The sequence below is a fragment of the Benincasa hispida genome, chromosome 10 (assembly GCF_027475165.1).
Source record: "Benincasa hispida cultivar pf3 chromosome 10, pf3_genome.v1.1, whole genome shotgun sequence".
In the NCBI taxonomy this organism is placed as follows: domain Eukaryota; kingdom Viridiplantae; phylum Streptophyta; class Magnoliopsida; order Cucurbitales; family Cucurbitaceae; genus Benincasa; species Benincasa hispida.
This window is the reverse complement of record NC_143487.1, coordinates 21,507,257-21,528,961: the sequence shown is the minus strand read 5'-3', so window position 1 is coordinate 21,528,961 and position 21,705 is coordinate 21,507,257. Positions and strand designations below refer to the sequence as shown.

The 21,705-nt window shown below is 29.4% G+C and overlaps 1 protein-coding gene across 1 annotated transcript; it reads right to left on the bottom strand.

Moving 5' to 3' along the window:
• Positions 1 to 14,788: 14,788 nt before the first annotated feature.
• Positions 14,789 to 17,708, bottom strand: LOC150033187 (uncharacterized). The gene is made up of 3 exons (XM_090306310.1): positions 15,995 to 17,708; positions 15,545 to 15,782; positions 14,789 to 15,461 (listed from the first exon to the last, which is right to left on the bottom strand). Exons 1-3 carry the CDS (start codon positions 16,047 to 16,049, stop codon positions 14,987 to 14,989), a joined length of 768 nt encoding a protein of 255 aa, XP_090162436.1. The 5' UTR covers positions 16,050 to 17,708; the 3' UTR covers positions 14,789 to 14,986.
• Between the last annotated feature and the right edge of the window lie 3,997 nt (positions 17,709 to 21,705).

The window sequence follows — 21,705 nt, the reverse complement described above, 5'->3', positions numbered from 1 at the left end:
TTTTTCATCCCAAAATGTACAACGTATTGTAACGATACTCCATGTTTTTTTTTTCTCTTGGGAAAAAAATGGCTCATGTCTAGAATACCATGGTAAAATGTCACCCATCAATGAATTGAAACAAAGACTAAGACTAAAAGTTTAGGACACCAAGAAAAATCAAAGGGAAAATTTGGGAATCTAAAAGAGTGGGTGATAGGACAGAATTATATAACATTGTTTGATTGAAATGAGGAAAGAAGGTGTTTTGCTGTTAGGTGACATCCAAACGTGGAAGAAACTTGTTATCTCCTTTTTTTTTTTCCTCTCTCTTTTACATCAAAACCTTTTTACCTTATTTCATTGCAATCTCACAATTTTTACTGCTTAATTTTTGGGACACAAATTGTCATATCAGACAGCCTATTTCATATATTCCAATTCCTTCAACTCTCTCTTTCTTTTCCCCTTCTTTTACGTTCTTCCTTTCATTACTACTCCATTGCCCCCACCTCCCTATCCTCCCTTTAAAACCATTTTTTTTAGAGTTGTTTTCTCCTTTCATCCTCTTATTTTTATTGGTGTAGAATGTCTTGAATTTGTTATCTAACACTCTAAATCATCAAACATAGAAGTCTTGCTGTCCAATATTTAGAGAGGTGCCATATAGATCATATGTAATTTACGATTTTGAGCCTAGGGTTTAGAGGGGTGTCATACATCAATCCTCTAACCTTATTGACACATGAATATTTGTATTTTCTAGCATTCTTCTCAAATAGTAATAAAAAACAATGCTCTCACTTTGCCCATGAATGTAAGTAACACACTGTTAATGAACCATGTAAATCTATGTATTGTTCTTTACTGTTTACGCTTTCATTGCTTGTCAATTCCATTTTTATCAAAACATTCATTTGGCTAAATATATTGAAAAATTAAAGTAGAGGTAACGTAGAATACAATATACATGTCAAGCACGATGTTTGTAACAAGATAACTAACAAATAGAATAACGTAATATCAAAGAATAACAACAGAGATAGTGAGACACAGAGCTTGATAACCCAGTTCGATGAAATATCACCTACGTCTAGGAGGTTGTGTGCACGGTGGAAAAAAGCTTCAATATAATAAAAATTTTAGCAATTACAACAAAGTATTTATCTGATAAACTATCTCTTTAGTGACTCACACTGTAGCTTATTCTTCAATTTAAACTTAGGCTCCTCCTTAGTTTGAGTTCCCTAAACTTCCAAAATAACATTTCTCCAAGCTTTGTATGAGATCCCCTCAATACAACGTACTTAGCCTCCTCTTAAGTGTGAGATCCCCTTATCTTCATAAGCAAATTTTTCCCAAGCTTTGATTGAACTCTCCTCAATACAACATCAAAAACTCATCTCGAGTTCTCTATGAGATTTGCTACACTCACAATAATCCAACCAAGTCTAATTGACAGTATGAACAAACCCACAATGGAGGAAAAAAAAGGTATTAATCACAATATATGAAGGTTGAGAGTTAGACAACCCCTACACTCCAACTTCTCATTGCACATACTTTTCAAATAAGGAGGCTAACCCTAAACTTAAACAAGACCAAGTATATATATGACTTATCTTTGAGTAGATCTTCAAAGAAGAAATAAAACATCTTTGCAGGATAAAAAAAGACAAACCACGAAATTTACAAAGAGAAGAAAATATTTTGTCGAATCTGCAAAACATGTTTCTCAAGTTTTGTTTGTAATAAAATTAGTCAATCATATGGTAATAACGCATATAAATTCCTAATTTTGGTGAAATTATAGGATGCGTTTCAAATGTTTTTTTAATCGAAACCTCTATCGAATTCTCGAGTTAGAATTGATATTGTTGGATTGAATTTGTAGGGATTTGTTTTGTTTGAAATTGAGATTTCTTAATCGTACTTTAAGGGTGAGTCTTTATTAACTAAATGTTATACGAACGCGTATTGGTATTAAGTTAGGAAAAAAAAAAGAGTTAGTTTTATACGGTTGTTGAAAGTTTGTAAATGGTTCAGAATCAAAGGAGGAAAATAACATGGGACAGTATAACATGCCCCTAGAACCCTATAAAATATGAATGATTCGATTTGAAGGATTCTAATTTCCCCCTTTATATATGGTTAGATGGATTACTTTACCTAAAGAAACCATCAACAATTTTTTAATAAAATTTTATTATAAAAAATCAAATCTTTTAATAAGTTTTTTTTTTCCCTATAATTTCAACATCATCATTTTGAAATGACACCAAGGTATTTACAAGCACTATCAGATTGAAATAACATTGGAAAAAAAATTCACTCAACCAATATATACATAAATTTTAAATTATGTTATAGTAAATTGGATAATTGCAAAAAGTAATACTTTTAGAGCTAATAATTAAGTGTATAACAATATTTTTAAGAAATTGAAAAAATAGCAAAATTCATTAGTAATATATTCTATCACTGATAAGAGTCACTAGACTCACTACCCTATCTCTGATAGACTCTTATTAGCGATATAGCCTATCACTAAACACGGGTAGATTTCGAGAGTTGGATCTAAATATTGCTATATCTACAAATTCTTTTGCATTGTGCTATAATTGCTAATACTTTAGGCCTAATTGTTATATTTGCAATTACCCTTAATAAATATCATATTTGTATAACTAGTTAGAGCACAAGTGAAATGCTCGTGGTTCCAAATCTAAGAACATAAAATTTTAAATAAATATACTTTGAGTTAAATTTAAATAATATAAATACCTAATGTGAAAAATAAAAATAGTGAAAGAGATTAGATAACTAAGATTATATCACTATATATATATATATATGTTTTATTTAATTAATTTATAATGAATATGAAATGTGTTGGACAATGTAGTTGAAATGTTTGAAACATAATTTTATAGAGGAAAATATAAATGGTAGAACAAATATAATTTTTGTACATAAAATTAATTAAAGAGATAAAATGGAGAAATGTATTTCCATTGATGATTTTAAATGATCTGGAGTAAAAATAACTTATCTATATGAATATACACTTGAGATTTTTTTTTTTTAATAAATTTTTTGAAACAACTATTTATCTTCTAAGACATTGTGAAATTTTATAAATTGGACAACTATTTTTTTTGTTTGATTTTTCATATAAAAAATTAGTCATTCGAAACAATGCGACTAATATATGAAACAAAGAATTTGAGGACAAAATAATAATTGTTGAAATATCTAATGACAAAAGAAAAATATAAAATTAAAAGAAAAAGAAAAGACATGAAAGGTAAAAAATAAGTAGAGGTTAAAAAAATGTAGAAAACAATGTGAAATAGGAATTGTTAAGAGATATAATAGTAAAAGAGAAATGTAAAATTAAATGAAAAAGAAAAAAAAAAAAGGTGAAAGGTATTTAGAATAGTATGGACGGATGTGAATGTGGGCAGAGAGGAAAGTTAAATTTCTCTCATCTTAGCCACTTTTAATAATGAAAGATACTTGTATCGAATGTGGTTAAAATTTATTAGAATTTTAAATTTTTAGGATGAAATTTGAATATTGAACAAATATATATTTATTTAATTTGAATAGTAAGTTTTTTACACAAATTTAGTAATAAAAAAATAGTTACTAAAATTATACGTATTTGCTTTAGGTTAATTTAAAATAAAATAAATTGAACCTGGTTGAAAAAGAGACATTTTCATTAAGTTAAATTACTAATATATTTGACCTTAAAATTTAAAATAGTGAAAGAAATAGAAATGAAAACAAATGATGAATAAAATTAAAATACATATGAGTAATTGAAGTAAAAGTTACCAACTAAAATTTATAAAGAAGTAGCATGATAAAATATCACCCACATTGTTTATTTCATTTTTTTAATTTTTTTGAATTGATTAATCTTTGGAGGAAAAAAAAAAAAAACGAAGGATAGAAGGTTGAATTAGAGAATTTTGTGATAAAAGGTGACTTAAACCGATTTTAATTTTTTTAAATTATTTAATATTGTATTAGCTAGATATGTATTTTTAGTATAACAAACTTAAATAATTTAAAAAATTAATGCGTAAAATGGTACAAAATTTTACTTTTTTTTTAAAAAAAACTTTTTATTACTATTTTATTTTATGCAAATATAGTCTTACTTTCTAAAAGAATATTATGTGTTATTTATAAGTAAATAGTAAATAATTATATATTCTTAAAATACAAAAAAAAAAAAAAAGAGAGAATGGTTTGAATTATATTAATGTGTATTTTCAAATAGTTATCCATAAATAATTTTATCTTCGTAAAATAAACAAATAAAATTGGTTTAAATACACCTATTTGTATTCAATATTAAAAATAAAAAAATAAAAAATCTTAATTTAGATTCTATATCAACACTTTTTTTTCTTGAATCTTATCAAAAATTGTTTAGATACTCTATTAGAAAAAATAAAAATAAAGGTTCAACGTTATCAAATAGAATTGTTTAGATATAAAATCTTATCGCCAAGATTTGAATGTTGATAAAATGAAAAAAAAATAGCCATATTCAACTAAATCTCTTCAAATTTGAATTCAATAATGTTAAAAATAAAATCCGATTTTATGTTGCACTTCAATCTTCAAAAATATATATAGTGATTAAAGAAAGTCACACAAAATAATATATATAAAAAACATAAAATATGTATATAAAAATAAAATAATAAATCAAAATTGTAAAATTGTTGGTTGTATTTCAAATCTAGACACATCATAATACTTGAAATGAGAAACAATACTCAAAAAAGAAAAAATGAAAAGAAGAAGAAAGAGAAATAAATGAATTATACCTTATTTGATAATATATTTGTCTCGGTCAGATCTTGAAAAAAAAGTCCATGATTAAAAACAAATGTTTATATCAAATAAAATAATATAAAAAAATCGATAAAATTATTGATTGAATTTCGAATCCAGACACATGAGGAACAATCCCCAAGAGAAAAAAAAAAAAGAAAAGAAAAGAAGGAGAGCGACAAAAAAGAAAAAATAGATAACATACCTTATTAGAAATCCTTAATCATTAAGAGAGACATCTAGAAGAATTTAAAAAAAAAACTCAAAATTATGGGGCATCCCAATGCAAACAAATGTAGATCAATATAAAATAAATTTCTAAAATTGTTGATTCTAATTTTTTTTTTAAAAAAATCTGCACATTATAATATGCTAAAAGAGATCAAAGATCGGTACTATAAAAATATAGATGACATACCTTCTTCTTTAGTGATACGTTTCTCTATGTGAAAGACCGTAGAGTTCCTTTAGAAGTATTGAAAAATGTATAGATGAGAGAAGAAAAATTGATACAAAAGAAAACATAGATAACATACCTTCTTCAATGATAATTTTTTTTTTTAATTTTTAATATGTGAAACATGTTCTACCATATAATTCATTTAGAAGTATTGAAAAACGTATGGATGAGAGATAAAAATTTGGTACTAAAAAAAAATATAAAGGACATCTTTTTAGGTGTTCTACCATTTTTTTTAAGGATTTAAAAAGGTATAGATAATTTGTGTGTAAAATGTGGGTAGCTATTTAGAAGAGGTGTTTGACTGAGAAGATATTTTTGATCCATCAGTTCGTAGAATGCTTCTTAAATAGGAGTTGAGGATAAAATGGAAATAAAAAAAAAATGGAGGACAAAATAGGAAGTCAAAGATTCTCCTCATTTTGTTTATTTTAATATAGTATAGATAATGCATATACTTTGAGAATGAAAGGTGTCATAGTCCCTAATTGAAGGGCTAAAGAATGACTACTCTACTTTGTTTAGTTAAATTAATATAACTTGTGCAATTTTGATGGTTATTTGGAGGTCTACATTGTCTTGGACTACTAAGAATCTATTTGGTAGAGAATCCTTAATATGTTTTATATTTTCAAATTCACTGAGTTCAATAAGTATGTTTTTTTTGTAAACAATTCGAATTCTGTTTCAGAAAACCATTTTCGAATTCTGTGATCTAAACAGTGAAAATTTTGAAAATAACATTTTTAGGCCCCATTTAGTTTGTGATCCAAATAATAGTTTTACAAAATAAAGAATTTAATAGAAAACAAAAACGGTTTTTTTTTCTTTTCGTTTTCACTATATTTGAAAACATGTTTGGTTCCAATTTAAAATTTTGAAATTTGAATTCAAAGTTCAAAATTTGTGTTTGGTTGTGAATTTGAAATGCAATAGTGTATCTCATGTTCATAAATATTTAAGACAAAATTAAAAACAAAGAAAACGATAATTTATTGTTTTTTAAAATGGGTTTTTGGAAATCGTTTTTAAAAATAAGTATACCAAACACATTTTATTTGTTTTCCTTTTATTTTTTTGTTTTTGAAAACATAAAAATGAAAATGAATCACGAACCAAACGGGGTTATTTGAATTTTAAATTTCAAAATGCAGAATTATATTAAATAAAGATAAAAATATATAAAAATACAATATGTCAGGTTCTAAACTCAATTCATTTTTTTTTGAAAAATATAATATATATTATGCAATGTATTATAAATTATATTTAAATAAATTTACAATAGTGTACAGTCAACTAAATATTAATGGATAACTACAACTGATTTTATGATTTATAAATATATAGTATCAAACACATTTTAAACAATTGCTTAAATTAAAATATAATTTATGAATATGCTACCAAACACATATATGAAAATATGAAATAACTCTATTTTCATTGAATCTCTTGTTTTCAAATTTCTGTTTTCAAATTCTCTGCCAAACAGACCTTAACACTTAATATTTGGAAAATTATAATAGGAAGTAAAATAAGAGAAATATCTACCAATATATTATAATTTAAAAATAAGGATATTTGTAATACATAGTAGAATAAGAGAGAAAATCTAAAAATATATTATATCTTTAAAATATTTGCAAATATGGATGAGTTGACTAGTCAATTTTTTATTTTTTTTAATTTCCAATTTTGCCCTCCTTTGTCTTATCTTGTTGTACACATTTTTTTATTTTTATTTTCTCCCCTTTCTCCGATTTTTGCTTCTTCCTTTATCATTTTTTATTATTTTATTTTATTTTCTTTCTCTAATTTTTTGCTTTTTTAGTTTTCTTTCATTTGTCCAGTTTTTGCTTCCTTTTTTTCTATTTATTTTTCTTTCCTTTTTCCAGTTTTTGCTTCTTTATCTTATTTTTAAAATCTATCTTTCCTTTATTTGAATTTTTTCCTCTTCCCCCTTCTTTTTACAAGAATTATGAGGTTGAGTTCCGTACACAGGACTTGAAAGTACTCAATTCATAAGTGGCTTAATACCAACAAACCAATCATCAAGTTTGATTATTATAAAAAATAATAAATATAAATAGCAAATGAAAGTATATCAGTGATAGCCACTAATATTTTCTATCATTGATAGCTTAATCTTTGATTATATTTTCGTAGTTAATAGCCACTTATAGAAATCTATCATTGATATTCAACTTAGTGAATCTAATTCATAAAATTGAATCTCGAAGTAAAATGTAAGTGGAATGCTTAGAAATTATCACTAATAGCATGTTTATTAGTGATAAAAGCTATCATCGAAAAGAAAAGAGACTTATAAATGTTTGGGAAGGACAAGAAAGGGGAAAAACGATGTTCAGTGGCTATGATTGATAGAAGCTACTACTGATAGCATGTTTCCAATGATAGAAGTTAATACTAATAGTATGTTATCGATGATAGAAGCTACCCGATAGCACGTTATCGGTGATAGAAGCTACCACTGATAGTACGTTATCGATGATAAAGAACAATCTCACTGATATGATTTCTATGTTATGTATGGCAGTGCCTAAGGGCAATCGGTTGAAATAGTACGTTATCGATGATAGAGAACTATCACTAATAGCATGATATTAGCGAGATCATTGATAACATCTTATTAATGGTTATCAGTGAAAAAAGCTATCACTGATAACCACAATATGAGTGATGTTAGTGATATTGGTGATAAAACTTAGGTGATATCTATATATTGAGTTTCTTTCAAAGTTGATAACCAGTTATAGAAGTCTATCATTGATAGCCTTAAGTGTTAATATTTCAAGGTTGATTCTAATTGATGAAAGTCTATTAGTGATAACGACTAATAACTGCTATCACTGATAGCCATGATAAAAGATTATTAGTGATAACTACTATGGTAATCAAAGTTGTTGGTCTTCTTTCAAAGTTGATCACTATTTATAAATCTATCATTGATAGCCACTGATAGCCTTAAGTAGTAATATTTCAATGTTGATTCCAATTGATGAAAGTGAATCAATGATAACTACTAATAATTGATAGCAAATTAAAAGCTAATATTTCAAGATTGTATTAATTTTTCTCAAATTGAAAGCTATCGCTAATAGCAACTATCATCGATAGCAATTGATAGAAGCTTTAGCGATAGCAATTGATAGCAACTATCAGTGGTTATCACTGATAGCTGCTATCAGTGATAGCTTTTAATTTGAGAAAACTGGGAAGAAGCGAACAAAATGGTGGCTAGACATGGGTTTTTAGTATTTTACCATTTTTTGATCTATATATGCAATTATTTTATCCTTGTACTACCTATTCAATTATTTTGGGCTTGAATTCTATTTATGCAACTAGCCCTAAAAATAACTCAAATATAACAAATGTTGACCAACCACCTTTTAAATTTTGGGGAAGTTACATGAATATTTATTTTACAATAAATATTAGAGTTTATGTAGTAAGATAAAAGTATTTGCAAATTAGATTTTTTTATATTAAATATTTAGCCCGAAAAAAGGAAAAGACTAAAATGGACATGGGCCCATATTAAAGATTTGGCCACCTCATTTCGACCCTTCATCTTCTTCCGGAAAACACGTAAAACACTTCCAACCCTTTCGAGCTCTGACAGTGCATCTCCTTCCGATTTCAACCTTTCGATTTCGACAGTGCCGTCTTCTACCATTTCGATAGTGCCGTCTTCTTCCCCATCGATTTCGCTCAAAACTTTAAAAGGTACGTTGTTCTTCTTCGTTTCTTCATTTCTTATTTTTCTTTTTCATCACTGATAGCAAGAATTCGAAAACATAGGGCTTCATTCTTCTTCCATTGACAGTTTATATAAGAAGATAAATAGTTTTTCAAATTAGGGCTACATGCATTTTCCATTGACAGTTTTAGGTGTTTCATTTTATTATGCATTTTGGTCATAGTGTAGTCATCACGGTGTAGTCATCACAGTATAGTCATCATAGACTAATAGTCATCAAAATGTTGATTATGTGAAGATTATTTGTAATGTTGATTGTAATTTGCTAGTTTTTCGAGGAATATGTAGATAGTTTATTGTTGACTGTGTTTGATTGCTAATTATGTGAAGATTAGTACTGTGTTTCATTGTGATTTGCTGATGTTTCAGTGAATATTATGCTAATTTAGTTATTTATTGTTGTTTAATTGAAGTTATCACTGATGCTTTAACTGAAGTTATCACTGAAGTTATTTATTATTGAAGTTATCACTGATGCTTCAACTGAAGTTATTGTTGTTTAACTGAAGTTATCACTGAAGTTATTTATTGTTGTTTAACTGAAGTTTTTTTCGTTAGGCAATATGTTGACAGTTGAATGATAGTTTGTTGATGAATTTTTCTATTAACAAACTATCACTGATGGATGCTATCATTGATGCTAATTTAGTTCCCTATACTGTGATTTGATGATTGTTTATTCATAGGAAAAGTATCTATCACTATTATTGCTATCAATGATATGAATGTAATGGTTCCACATGTTTGTTTTTAGGATAGAAGTTATCACTGATGCTTTAGGGAATATGTTGACCGTTCATTGATAGTTTGTTGATGGATTTGTCTATCAACAAACTATCACTGATGGATACTATCATTGATGCTAATTTAGTTCCCTGTATTGTGATTTGATGATTGTTTATTCATAGGAAAAGTATCTATCATTATTATTGCTATCAATGATATGAATGTAATGGTTCCACATGTTTGTTTTTAGGATAAATGGAGAAAGAAAATAGAAAAACATTGGAAGGATCAACATCTGGGAAAAAACATAAGAAGATCAAGGTCACAATCTAATGATATTTTATAAAATTATATAGATTTGTGGTTTCTTTTTTCTTACATTTATGTTATTGTTATATATACAGGAAAATGTATTAATTGTTCCAGAAAGTGAATGGACAAATCCATTAAAAGTCAGCTCTTTCATAAATTTAGATGTCCTGTCTAACAGAGAAAAATTAGATGAGTCATCACTCCAACTATTTAGAAAAGGTCCTTTTGGGCACTTCTTAGATATGAAAATGAAAAAGATGCCCAACCAACTCATATCACACCTTATTAGAAGGCAATGCACAACTACCAAGCAAAATATATTGGCCTTTAATTTAGAAGGACATATTTCAGAATTTGGCTTCAAGGATTTTTGTTTAGTAACAGGTTTAAATTGTGATGATTACTCTATAGATGGTATCTATAGTGAACAGGAATCAATGGACAACACAATTAGGAACTTCTTTTTCAAGACAAATAAAAAAATTATAAAGAGAGTGCTCCAACCTACTTTTAATTTGTTAGGTTCTGATGTCAACATACCCATTGATATAAAGGTCAAACTTGCATACTTGTATTTTCTAGAAAGCTTCCTAATTCCTACACAAGGACATAACAAAGTAAGTTGGAAGCATCTAAAAATATTGGATGACGAAGAAAGGTTTAAATCTTATCCATGGGGCAGGGTTTCCTTTGAACTAACTATAGAGTTTTTTAAGAAGGTTGTCATCAATAAGGCATCTTCCATTTTCCTCCAAGGATTTCCACTAGCTTTGGTATATTGGGCTTTTGAAATTATACCAAGATTATCCAACCCCACTATTGGATTTGCACGAAGAATAAAAAGCGATGGACCAAGACTTATTCAATGGAAGTCTCAAGAACCTAATGATTGGCAACACATCAACAACAATATTTTCAAAGCCACTAGTGTAAGTCTTTTATCACTGTTATTTCCTTTATTTATATATATTATTAGCATGCTATCAAATGATAGAAACTATAACTGATGTTTTAGCTTTTATGACATAGAAGATACCACTATCAGTGATAGCTTCTATCAGTCATTTGGAACTATTGTGATATCTTCTATCATTGATAGCATGTTATTGTAGATAGAAGCAATCAATGATAGCTTGAAATTAATGATTGTTTCTATAAATTAGCTGTAACACTAACATCTTTATTAAACTTTCAGTTTACTGTTGCTTCATTTGTTCCAACTGAACAAAAATTGCAATCCAACTATTATGCCTATTTTGCGGAGGTGGAAACTAGGGAGATGGATATTGAAAAAGAAAAAGAAGGAAAACAAATGTCAATCGGGAGAAGAATTGCATCATTACAAGAAGCAATTGAAGAATTAAAAAGAGGACAAGAAGATATTAAGAAGGACATCAATGAAAAGCATAAGGAGATTCTTGATATATTGGGCCATATAAAAGAAGCTATCAGTGATAAACTTCCACAAAAAGATGAAGTGAAAAGCAATCTCAAGAATCTCTTGAGAAGAACAAAGCGCCATTATCTAGTTTGGAGCTTTTAGATGCAAGTTTGGAAGTTCTAGAGGTAAAACTTGTGATTTTCTTTTTTTGTAAAGAAGTACAATAACAAAAATGATATATGCATGTAGGTTGAAGTTGACACTGCTAAGGACAAGGAGGCTTAAGATGATCAAGAGAATGACCAGCAAGAACAATTGCATGATGATCCTGAAGAGGAAGAGGAAGATCAAGAAGAAAAAGATAAAGAAGATATGAAGAAAAAGAATGTAAGTGTTGATTGATTGATGATCTTAATTATAACATTAGCATGCTATCATTGATATCTGAAATCAGTTTGTTGATAACCAACTATCAGTGATAACACGCTATCACTGATAGCATTATTGATAGCATGCTATCAGTGATATCTGAAATCATTGATAACCAACTATCAGTGATAACACCCTATCATTGATAGTTTGTTATCAGTGATAGTATAAATAATAGGAAGCTTTATTTACTTGATGATACTGATAGCACATTGATGTCATGTTATATTTGATTCCATGATTTCAGGTGATTGAAAAGACTCTTAAAAAGAGTCCAAAAAAATATCGACCAAAGGTTGTCATTGAAAATGTAGAGGATAACAAGAGACTAAAAAGACAAGAAAAACCAACCAAGAAAATTTTGGAGAACGCAAAGAAACAAAAGAAAGACAAAAAGAAGGTCTCCCCAAATGTGTCTACCAAGGTGTCTCCAAGCAAAGCTACAAGGTAGTCTCCAAGGTGGAATGACGATGCTCCAAGCTTTGATCTCAAAATATCACAACTTTGATTGACAATAGGTAGACTTGTTTATTGAAAATAGACTTCTGTTTGACAATAGTTTGGAAATTATTTTGACAATATACAATGATTGTTATGATTTTGAAAATTACATTGTTTTTTTACAAGATCAATGATAGTTATATTGAATCAATATGAATCCTTCATAAATGTGATTGATATAGTTGCAACTTTCAATTTATTTTAGAGGTTGTTTGGTTGGAGGGAAAAAAGGGCGATCGTATAGTATAAATGTGACTAATTCCTAAATGTGATTGATATAGTTGCAACTTCGTATAGTATTTTGTTACTAGTGAGATCCTCTAGAGCAACACTGGCGAGATCCTCTAGAGCGACACCAGCGATACCCTCTAGAGCGACACCAGCGATGGAAGATATTAGTTCCATTATTTTCATGTTATTAGTGATGGAAGGTATCAGTGATAGACTCCAATCAGTGATAGAAGCTATCATTGATGCGACACTGATTCATAAATATGATTGATATAGTTGCAACTTCGTATAGTATTTTGTTACTAGCGAGATCCTCTAGAGCGACACTGACGAGATCCTTTAGAGCGACATCAGCGATGGAAGATATTAGTTCCATTATTGTCATGTTATCAGTGATAGACTCCAATCAGTGATAGAAGCTATCATTGATAGATCATATAATTACTCCTCTAGAGCGACACTGATTCATAAATGTGATTGATATAGTTGCAACTTCGTATAGTATTTTGTTACTAGCGAGATCCTCTAGAGCGACATTGGCGAGATCCTCTAGAGCGACACTAGCAATGGAAGATATTAGTTCCATTATTTTCATGTTATCAGTGATAGACTCCAATCAGTGATAGAAGCTATCATTGATAGATCATATAATAAGTCAGAAACAAGAAACCTGAATTCTTTTCTTCTAACTTCATCAAAAACTTTAGAATCAAAGCATATGATTCGTGTGCATCGCCTTTCAAAGACTTCATTATTTGTTATTTTGCCCTCCATGCTTTATAATAGCTAATAGTTACTCCTCTAGAGCGACACTGATTCATAAATGTGATTAATATAGTTGCAACTTCGTATAGTATTTTGTTACTAGCGAGATCCTCTAGAGCGACACTGGCGAGATCCTCTAGAGCGACACCGGCGATACCCTCTAGAGTGACACCGGCGATACCCTTTAGAGCGACACCCGCACACTAGTGATACCCTCTAGAGCGACACCAAGCACACCAGTGATATCCTCTAGAGCGACACCAGTGATACCAGCGACACCAGCGATACCCTCTAGAGCGACACCAACGATACCCTCTAGAGCGATACCAAGCTTTTCTGGTGAAATTCTTAGTGATACTTACCTCAATTCCTAGCGAGATTTCCCCCGAGAGCGATATCCTCATTACAAAATCCTCTAAACACAAGCTGCACAGCTTCTACGATCGTGTAGCATTTGGTTGGCGATTCCATCAGTGATAGAATCTATCATTGATGGATCTTCTACAAAAATGCTTATATACTGTCAGTGATAGAATCTATCACTTCATTGTATTAATTGCTGACAGAAGCTATTACAGATAGCTTGATATCATTTCTTTCAATTGTTGTGGCTAAAGGAAAACGAAAGCTTCATAAATAAAAGCATCATATTGACTAAAGAATGGATATATCAACAACAAAGTCTGTTCCACTAACAAAACATTAGTAACAAGGTCTCTAATATATTTATGACAAACATCAATAACAAATTGTCTCACTATCTAATGGTTAAATTGATGACAACAAGCAACAACTACAATCTAATTGACAAATTGGTGAAAAACATCGGTTGTCTCACTATCATTGATAAATTGATGACAAACATCAATTACAAAACGAGCTTCTTCATTACAAACATCAATTACAAATCAAGCTTCTTTATTAAACAACTGGTGGAAATTTGTATGTCCTACAATTATGGCCATGACGATGACATCGACTGCACTTCGAGCTCTTTTTCTTTTCACCAATTGATAATATTCTTTGTTTACGTGGTCGTCCAGATGGACGTTTAACTATTGGAGGTAATACATTCACACCAACATCGACAGATCTCCAATCAGAATGATTTCCAATAGGATAAACTGATCCTTTATAGGTTGATAACAATGTACTGCAAAAATAGTAGTCTGACACAAAAGTACATATATCTAAATTTAGCCCATGAATAACAGCACATCATGAGCACATGGAATCTCCACCAAATCCCAAACACGACAACTGCATGATTTATAGGCCAAATTTACCAAAAAGTGATTATCCCCATCAACTACTTTATATTCTTCATTGTTAATAGGATCAACCTGAAAAATAAAATAGTCAACGAAATGTAATCAACTAGGTGAACTAATGGAATGTCAATGAAAACTAAAATATAAACAAAATTGTAAGTGATACTATCCCTACTTGATTAAATATTTTCAAGCTATCAGTGAAAACAAAAAATATCAGTGAAAATAAAAACTATCAGTGTAGCTTCTATCACTGATAACATGTTATTAATGATATTTTCTAATAGTTAAGGTATTTGTATCTTGAAGCTTCTTGATTGATTGTGTTGCTCTCGCAACTCAGATTCTGCCCAACTAGTCAAAATAGTCTTCATGAATAATGTTGATTTACCTTTTTCATAAAACCAATTTTGAAGTATTTCTCTAATATAATCAAGTAATGATGCAACGGGGAACTCCCTAGGCTCTTTCAAAATATTATTCAAGCACTCTAAAATATTAGTAGTCATCATATTATACCTTCTTCTCCTAGAATGTGCACGTACCCACTTCTCAAAACCAATTTTACTGAGATATTCCCGAATTGTAGGATATATTGATTCCATCCCTTTCATATAAAACTCGAACTTATCGATTGTATAAGTTTTTGCACAACTATAATATATGTCATCAATTAAAGAATCTTTATAAATCAACTTCATATTTTGCAAAAGGTGTCGTAGACAAACACAATACTCAATTTTGAAAAAACATTCATAACACCTATCGGAATGCTAAAATGCCGATCAGAAATAATGACTAATCCTTCTCCTTCACCAAAACTTTTCTTTAAATTCTCAAAAAACCATCTCCAGGATGCATCATTTTCAGAGTCAACAATACTAAAAGCAAGAGGAAAAATCTGATTGTTACCGTCAATTATTGAAGCTGTCAAAAGAGTCTCGACATATTTACATTTCAAGAGCGTCCCATCAACTGATATATTAGATCTACAATGCTTCCAACCCTCAATTGATGCTCCAATAGCCATATAACAATACTTAAAATGCCAATTTATGTCAGCTTCATAGGCAGTAAATGTACCTAAAAGAAGAAAATAAACAGTTAAGTCAGATTACAAAAGGTATATAATTGATTGATGCCTACCACCAATAGCTTCTATCACTGATTGCAGTCCATCACCAATAGCTTCCATTATTTTCATGTTATCAGTGATGGAAGATGTCAGTGATAGACTCCAATAAGTGATAGAAGCTATCATTGATAGATCATATAGTAAGTCAGAAACAAGAAACCTGGATTCTTTTCTTCTAACTTCGTCAAAAACTTTGGCATATGATTCCCGTGCATCGCCTTTCAAAGACTTCATTATTTGCTCTTTTTCCCTCCATGCTTTATAATAGCTAATAGTTACTCCAAATTCCTTACGGACTTTATTCACAATATCACTAGGAGTTGGGGTATGAGAAGAACTAAATCTAAAATCATTTCTCAAACATTCAGCTATTAAGGACGAAGAAGGTTGCCTATGACAAGTTTGAATACTTTTTATAGAACAATCATGAATATCAATAGACTTCCTAAGCATCCACAAAACACTCCGCTTGTAACGGGATGCCCTCACATACCACTGACAACTATCTTGAACACATCGAAACAAAATTGCTCTTGAATTTGACGTTCTTAAATTCAAAATTCTTCTTAACCGTTATCAAGTAAAAACAATTTGATAAAATCTCTTTACTAGCAAACACATTTTTTTCTTTCAAATCATGAGCAATATGTATATCCATAATCACTTGGAAATCACCATCATCAATCATAGGTTTAGAAGAAGGAACAGTAGACAAATAATTCTCAACTCCACTAGAAACAACACTAGAAGACACTTCCAAACATGAACTACCAGCATGAGCAACCAAAGGATGTCATGTATTGTGTTCCTTAACTAAAGCCAAAAACCAAGGTATATCCTTATCTTCATGAATTTGAACTACATTTTGAACCTTATTCATAACAAAATCTAATAAAACTGAAAGTTCTATAGAAGAAGTAGACACATCCAAATAAATCTCCTTAACTATTAAACCCATAAAATCTTCAAAAACCATTATATCATCTACTAAACTCCAGTAGATTTGTAATTCACATAACAGTGTTTTTCATTCCATATTCCACTATGAAAAACAACTATTGGAATAATCATGTTTTAAAATTCCTGCAAAAGTAAAACAAAAACTATTGAATAACAATATCAATAGGTTCTAATAGCTATCAAAAGCAAATATAAATCTATCAATATCATTGATATCAATCTAAAACTAGGCATGTCTTTCAATGGATATCAATAAAAATTAATGAACAAATAAAAAATGATAGCAATCACACATTCTATCAGTGATAGGCATTATCAATGATAGCCACTGATATCTTCTAATACAGTGATAGATATTATCAATGACAAACACAAAGCCAATGTAGCTGTAATGTCAAACCTAAAAATATCAAACATCAAAATACATTGATATGTTTATAGAAAGAATATACAATATCAAATGAAACAGTGAAGAATGCAAGCCCTAACTTAATTAATCAATCAAAACTCTAAATATCAACGCAATGAACAAAGAAAAATTTCATGAAAGCACACAAACTCTGCTCACAATCCATTATGTTCACAGTGAGCTGAAGAAATCATTAGGTTCTTAAGAAAAAGAGAAAGAAAAGACTAAATGACCAGAAACTATTTAGGAAAAATTGAAAAACAGAATCGAAAAAACAAGAACGAACGCTAAAAGAAAAAAAAAAACTCCCAATCAAAGATGAAATCGAAAAAAGAAAAACGAACTCATGAATCGGAATTGATCGAAGTATCACAGAGCTTCACGAATTGGAATTGATCAAAGTATCACGGAGCTTCACAAATGGAATTTCATGGATACTTCATTGTGACGAACGTGAAAGAAAAGGAAAGTATGACAAGTGACGAACGGTTGAAAAGAAAAGAAAGGGAAAGAGAGAAAGAAAAGGAAAGTACGGTAGGTGACGAACGGTTGAAAAGAAAAGAAAGGGAAAGAGAGGGTAAATTTGGAATTTTGAAAAAAGGAAAGGTTGACCGGTCAATGTTTGCTATAATAGTGAATATTAAAAATGTGGTAGTATATATAATCACATTTTTTCCCTTTTGTATTATTCAATGCAAATTTCCTTAAATTTTTTTAATTTCCAAAATTTCCCTTTTCTATTCATCTTCGGTCCTTTTTTTCCTTTTCTTCTCCTTTCCCCATGTTCTCCATATTTTTTCTTGTTTTTTTTTTTTTTTTTTTTCTATTTCTTCTCTTCTCTTGTGTTTCCTTTCCTTTCTTTTTTTTTCTTTTTTTTTTTTTCATTTTGATTTTCTCTTCAATTTTTTTTTTATTGATTACTTAGAAACGAAATGAGATTTTTTTAATTGTTTGCTTATATTTTTTTCATTATTAAAAATTAGTTAATTTAAAAAAGAATTGAGAAAGCTAGATTTTGAACTAAGGAACTACGAGAACTATTTTTCTCAATTTCTAAAATTTGAGATCTTTTTTAGAAATGAAAGGAGAAATTGAAACGTTACATACGGACTCATTTTTTCTTTTTTTAGGACTTTAAAAATATGAAATTTAACAATAATAAACTTCTATTGTTAATATCAATAATAAGCTTAGTTTATTAGTAATAGGATTCCTATCACTGACAAATTACGTGAATTAATGATATAACTTAGGTAGATATCATAATATTTGTGTATCAGTAATATCAATTATCCGTGATATTAGTGATAGAACTTATTAGATAGATATCAGTCATATTCATGTACCAGTAATATCGAACTTAGGTAAATATCAGTGATAGAAGTCTGTTAGTTATAGAAGTCTATTATTGATAATCATGATAAAGTTTCTCAGTAGAGCCACTGATAGCTTTAAGTGTTGATATTTCAAAATTGATAGTCACTAATGAAAGTCTATCAGTGATAGCTACTAATTATTTCTATCATTGATAACTTAATCTTTGATGATTTTATTTCATAGTTAATAACCAGTTATAGAAGTCTATCATTGATAGCCACCTTAGTGAATTTAATTAATAAAGTTGAGTCTCGAACTAAAGCGCAAGTAGGATGTCTAGAAGTTATCACTAATAGCATGTTAATAGTAATTGAAGCTATTTATAATATGTTATTTAATGGTAAAAAGGAATGACATATGTTGTCTTTGATAGCATTTTATAAGTGATAGAAGCTATCACCGATAACCATGATATAAGTGATATCAATGATAGAACTTAGGTGATATCCATATATTGATGACACCAATAATATAAAAATCGATTTCATTTGATGAAAGTCTATCATTGATAGTCAGAGCTAAAAGCTATTGATGACAGCCACTGATAGAAGCTATCAGTGATAACCACTAATATAAGTTATTATTGATAGAAGTTATCAGTTAAATTTGTATATCGGTGATATGACTTAGGTATATACCAATTAAATGAATGATATTAATGATATTAGTGATATGACTTAGGTAGAAATCGATGACAATCACCTATAGACCTCTCATTGATAGACTTCTAACACTTATAACTTTAAACGTTAATATTTGAAAGTTGATGGTTTCCTTTCCAAGTTTATAACTACTTATAAAAATCTATCACTAATAGCCACCGATTGCCTTATGTGTTACCATTTCAAGTTTGATTTTAATTGATGAAATGTACCAATGATATCCACTGATAACTAGTAGCAAATTGAAAGCTAATATCTCAAGTGTTACTATTTCAAGGTTGTATTAATATTTCTCCAATTGAAAACTATCACATATAGTAACTATCAATGATAGAAACTAATGGTAGCTACAGTGACTATCACTAATAGCTTCTATCAGTGATAGTTTTCAATTTAAGAAAATTGGAAAAGAAGCACGAAATGATGGGTTGCACGTGAATTTTTTAATCATTTACTAATATGGCTATCACTGATAGCTACTATCAATGATATCTGACGCTAATTTTGTGTCATATCACTTATATGTTTACCCTTGTAGTTCATCTTTTATTATTTTAGGCCTGATTATTATTTATGCAACCAATCTTTAACATTTTGTTCACTAAGTCCAACAAGTAAAAAACCAAATTCATTAAAAAAAAAAAAAAAAAAAACTTAGATGTATACTAGACTACACTCGTCTTTATACACACCCAATTATTCAATCATAGTTTACCATGTGACAAATTCTCCACATATATTTTTTAACGTATTATTGATTTATTTATGTTGTATGACTGATTAGAGTAGAATGCATAAAGATGAGTATATCTTAGGATACAGCAAAATATGTTCTTCGATAATAAATTTTACACCCAAATCCATAGTAATATAGTAGAAAATAGGCACACCCTGACCGTACGAAAAGGAGGGCAAAGAGATCCAACTTCTTAGCCATACCTCTTTGATCAAGGGCGATTTTCTTTAAGCAAAATAATCCCAAAAATGTAGCCATATAACTTGGTGTCATAGGGTTAAAATTCAAACAATAAATTTTTACCTTTATATCGTGCAACCTAAGAGGTTACCCTCTCTTAGCCAACCATCGGTCTAAGAGATTGTGAAGTGATTTAGAGAGAATAAAAGGAGAAAAGCTTGAGGCTTTTTCCTATTAGCTAGATTATGTGTGCTTGTGTGGTTTGCTTTAGTGTTGTTCAATTATGTGTCCAAGTGATCCGAGAACGAGAAAAGGCTGACTAAGAGAGTGTAACCTCTTACGACGCACGTTATGAAGGTAAAAATTTATGTCTAAAATTTTAACTGCAACACTTGGCTTATTTAGAATCTTAGATCTCATTGAAGAAAGGTTTTATAAATGATAGGCAGTGTTTTCACACATAGAAGTTAGAATAGAGTTTTCTTAATTAATTATGGTTGAGATTTGATTATCAATTGGTTCAAATGATAAAGAAAAAAAGAATGAAAAAGAAAGAAAAAGGATGAGGGAATAGGACAGAGGCTCTAAATAAGGTAATGAAGGGTAAGGTTTCTCCCAAAGTTGGAGGAAGATTGAAAACAACTATCACAAATAGGGTAATGAAGTTTTTGGCATTTTGTACCGACTGATGAAGAGACAAAGGCCAACCTTCTGAATGTCGCTTTCCTTTGTTTAGTGATTTCTTTTTGGGTTCATAGAATCATTTAAATCTCAATTGGTTGCTGTGTTTTCAGAATATTTTCTGCTTCCCTTTGCCACTAAGCTGGTAAGTTGGTGTGGTGCAGGCCACACTATACCCCACAAATCTCTCTCTTTTTCTTTCTTTTCCTTCCCTTCCTTTTCTTGAAAGTCAGGGTAACCCTTCCCCCATATACGCCTACATTTATCTTACGTTCAATCATCTTTTTAACTTGTTTGGATTGACTTTTCAAGTACTTCTAATTTTTAAGTACAAAAAATATGTTTTAAGCACTTTAAAAATCAATCCAAATAAACCCTTTTATCAATAATGAATCACATTTTACTTTCTACTCTTGTACTATTCTCTCGAATTTTTTTCTTTTTGTGGGGGTTTTTCACTTTACTTATCCTTGTTGATTAAACAATTTAAAGATTATATTGTTTGAAACATTTCTAGAGTATTTAACCCACAGACTTCATAAGTGGATGTTATATAACTCAACTTCAATAGTTTTGAGAACTATTGAAGTCTGCATATTTATCGAACCATCTTTCCTCTCTTTTTTGCACATTTGTTCAAAAAAATTTCATCTTACAACTTTGCACTCAAACAAAAACTTTCTAACTCTAACATATTAATTCTATATTTTATAACTCAACTTAATGCCAACACTCGTGAATATTAAGTTTTGTTTTTAGTTTTGTTGTGGATGCAAACAGAGTGTCTTGGAGTTTAGTTCCTACAGATTGAAGGAAAAAAAAGTCATCACTTTACATGATTGAACCAAAAACCAGGGGTATAAAGC